Source organism: Perkinsus marinus, assembly GCF_000006405.1.
Source record: "Perkinsus marinus ATCC 50983 genomic scaffold scf_1104296936898, whole genome shotgun sequence".
Lineage (NCBI taxonomy): Eukaryota > Perkinsozoa > Perkinsida > Perkinsidae > Perkinsus > Perkinsus marinus.
In genome coordinates this window covers 3,255-5,926 of record NW_003214010.1, presented here as the reverse complement: position 1 = coordinate 5,926, position 2,672 = coordinate 3,255, and the positions used below count along the sequence as shown (strand labels likewise).

General features: G+C 48.2%; 1 protein-coding gene across 1 annotated transcript in view; it reads right to left on the bottom strand.

Annotated features, from left to right (window-relative positions):
* Positions 1 to 31: 31 nt before the first annotated feature.
* The window catches only part of Pmar_PMAR008685 (serine/arginine rich splicing factor, putative), a gene marked incomplete at both ends in the record, with an annotated part of 3,495 nt that continues 854 nt past the window's right edge, over positions 32 to 2,672 (bottom strand). Inside the window, 11 exons of the mRNA XM_002783641.1 lie at positions 32 to 135; positions 186 to 362; positions 425 to 543; positions 594 to 669; positions 1,129 to 1,184; positions 1,226 to 1,306; positions 1,434 to 1,656; positions 1,714 to 1,983; positions 2,046 to 2,165; positions 2,271 to 2,390; positions 2,436 to 2,590. Of these exons, the coding sequence (XP_002783687.1) occupies positions 32 to 135; positions 186 to 362; positions 425 to 543; positions 594 to 669; positions 1,129 to 1,184; positions 1,226 to 1,306; positions 1,434 to 1,656; positions 1,714 to 1,983; positions 2,046 to 2,165; positions 2,271 to 2,390; positions 2,436 to 2,590 (1,501 nt within the window). The remainder of the gene's footprint in view (positions 136 to 185; positions 363 to 424; positions 544 to 593; positions 670 to 1,128; positions 1,185 to 1,225; positions 1,307 to 1,433; positions 1,657 to 1,713; positions 1,984 to 2,045; positions 2,166 to 2,270; positions 2,391 to 2,435; positions 2,591 to 2,672) is intronic.

Genomic DNA, 2,672 nt, shown 5'->3' with positions numbered 1-2,672 from the left:
TCACTACGGCTGTCATCATTCCTCGAAGTACTTCGGCTGTCGTCACGCCTACGACTAGTATGATGGTCGCTGGAGCGACTCCTGCTACGACTGTCATCATCACGACGACGTTCATATGGAGATCGGGAACGATCCCTGAAAAGAAGGGTTGGTCAGGCGTTAGTAATGATGAAGACACACTATACCTGGAGTTCCTCCTGTCCCTCGAAGAACCTCGACGATCCCCTCCATAAGGAGAGGGACCAGAACTCGTATAGCGGCTATCGCCACCATAACGATCGTCATAACGATCATAAGAACGATCACCATAGCGTCCACCACCGTATCCACCACCATAGCCACCCTTACCGTATCCTTTACCCCTGACCAAAGAGCGTGATGATGCATTGTGGCAGTAGATGGCAGTGATAATAGCAGCACTCACCCCTTGCCATAACTACTCTCCTTATTGTACATGGCAGCAGCTACTGTAATGCGGTTCCCTTGGAACTCCTTATTATCCATATCGCGAATGGCATCCTCAGCATCACGACGCTCATAGAACTGATTATAAGGAATAATCCTTAAAAGAAGTAGGCACTGACTGTACGCACTCTAACGAAGCCGAATCCCCTACTAACACCAGTATAACGATCGACTGGGATGAAGACATCTCCAATTTCACCGAACCTGAACAGAAAACGTTTGAGACTACATATGCAACATAAAGTGATCTGAGTAGGAGCGCGGTAGTGGGCTGTTGATATTGCGATACCGATGTCCTACTGTATGCAGCAGCAGCCACAACAACAGCAAGAAGAGCCACGGCCACCGCCGCCGTCGCAGCACGGGAAAGAAGAAGTTAAAGGATCAGCAGCCACGGCTGGTAATGTCCGGGATTATAACAGGAACATCGACTTGACTGCCAATAGTAGCAGCAGCAGCAGGCACGTATTGTACTAGATACCGAACTGTCGGTCGGATGCTGGCTGGTTACGAGTTCATGGAGTGATGCCTCGGTTCATGATCCTTATGATCATCGAAGCGAATCTATGAGCATTCTAGCCTTGATTGTGCTACTGTTGTCCACTGCTCTTTCCTCAGAGTTTCATCACTAGTATCAAACATTATCAGGTAAGGTAGTACTACTTCGAGAAGGCCTCACGTAGGTCATCCTTCCTCACCCTCTCATCGATACCATCAACCTACAATAACAATGTACTTTTGATAATATGTCTCATCCTACCTTAACGCTGAAGAGGTCGTTGAGTTGTCCAATGTTCATGATGTCTTCGACAATAACAACGGAGAAGGGATGCCAATTTAACTACAACTACCTACTATCGCTGCTGCTAACCCACCGCCTCTCTAAGCGTGCAGTCTAACGCAAAAGACGGGCGTTGAATAGAAAAACGGTTGTACTATGACGGAGGGCGAGGGTTATGGCGTAATACCGGAAGAGGAGTAGAGATGGGCCCAGCACGTAAGGGATGCATTTGACGTGCTGATGATGATGATGTTCCCTCATCTTTGGCAACAACTTGGGGCTCGGGTGCCTTAACCACCTCGCTCTCTGGGAGTGGCTTTAAGTCTGGCATCTTCTCGGTTTTTCGTCTATTCCACGAATGTGTATCAGACTTGATAGAGAGGAACTCTTCAGCATCAGCAGCCAGGTATCTGTAATAGGAAGGAAACTATCGAGTAAGAAGAGGAGCATACACACGCTCATCTTACATATTAAGTGGATCGTGGAAGAAACACCGATACAACCCCCGAGCTTGTGCCCTCCCTTCCATCTCCGAGACGCTAGAGTCTATTCGGGGACTCCCAGCCCGAGCCTCCTTCTCCTTCACTCCCTCTGATGATGATGTTGAGGGCGTTGGATGAGGGATGAGGCCCTCCTTAATGGTGTCGGTAATTGATGTCTCAAAGCCTTTACTCTCCTCCAGAGTAAAGCTATCACGGATGACCTTACGTAAAGCATCAGCATCGATGGCTCGGTACCTACATAAGGTGGGATTCGGAATTATTCCGCAGCCACCAGCATCCCTCCTGGACCATATTACGGCGACTTCTTCAATGTAGAGTAAATATACTCGGATACTCGGTCCTCCTCCTCCTCCTCCTCCTCTGATGTTGTTGAAACGCTTGGAGAGGCTTCATCTTCGTATCCTTTACGAAGGTAACTACAGAATACCATGAGTTCCTATACCTCGAAATGCATGGCAATCGATACTGTTTAGATACGATCCAACGCGTTTGCTACTACTGTTGTTGCTCACGCTACTTACATATTATTGCCAGGAACGAATAGATCGGTGAGTAGAGGTAGCTCATGGTCAGGATTAACTCCATTAGTAGCTAGATACTCCCTAGCTGTATCCAGGGGATAACGCCTTTGAGGGCAGCTCCTGAAGAATGCTGTCACGATGGAGCTCCGAGACTAATCATTTTACTCAGGCGTGGTGAGCATAGTAAGCAAGTTATTGGCCACTTCCGCTTTATTAACATTGAGTCGGCACCAATTGTCGAAGTTGAAGGTCATCTCCTGTATCTTGGCTTCTTCGGTTCTGTCATCATCTTCAGGCCATGTCACTACACCCTCGAGTGACTGCCGCAAGAACATGTAATCAGGCTCGTAGAATACTCGAGGGAGTCGAGCAAGCACTTCACGTAGAGGTCCCAACCTAAGC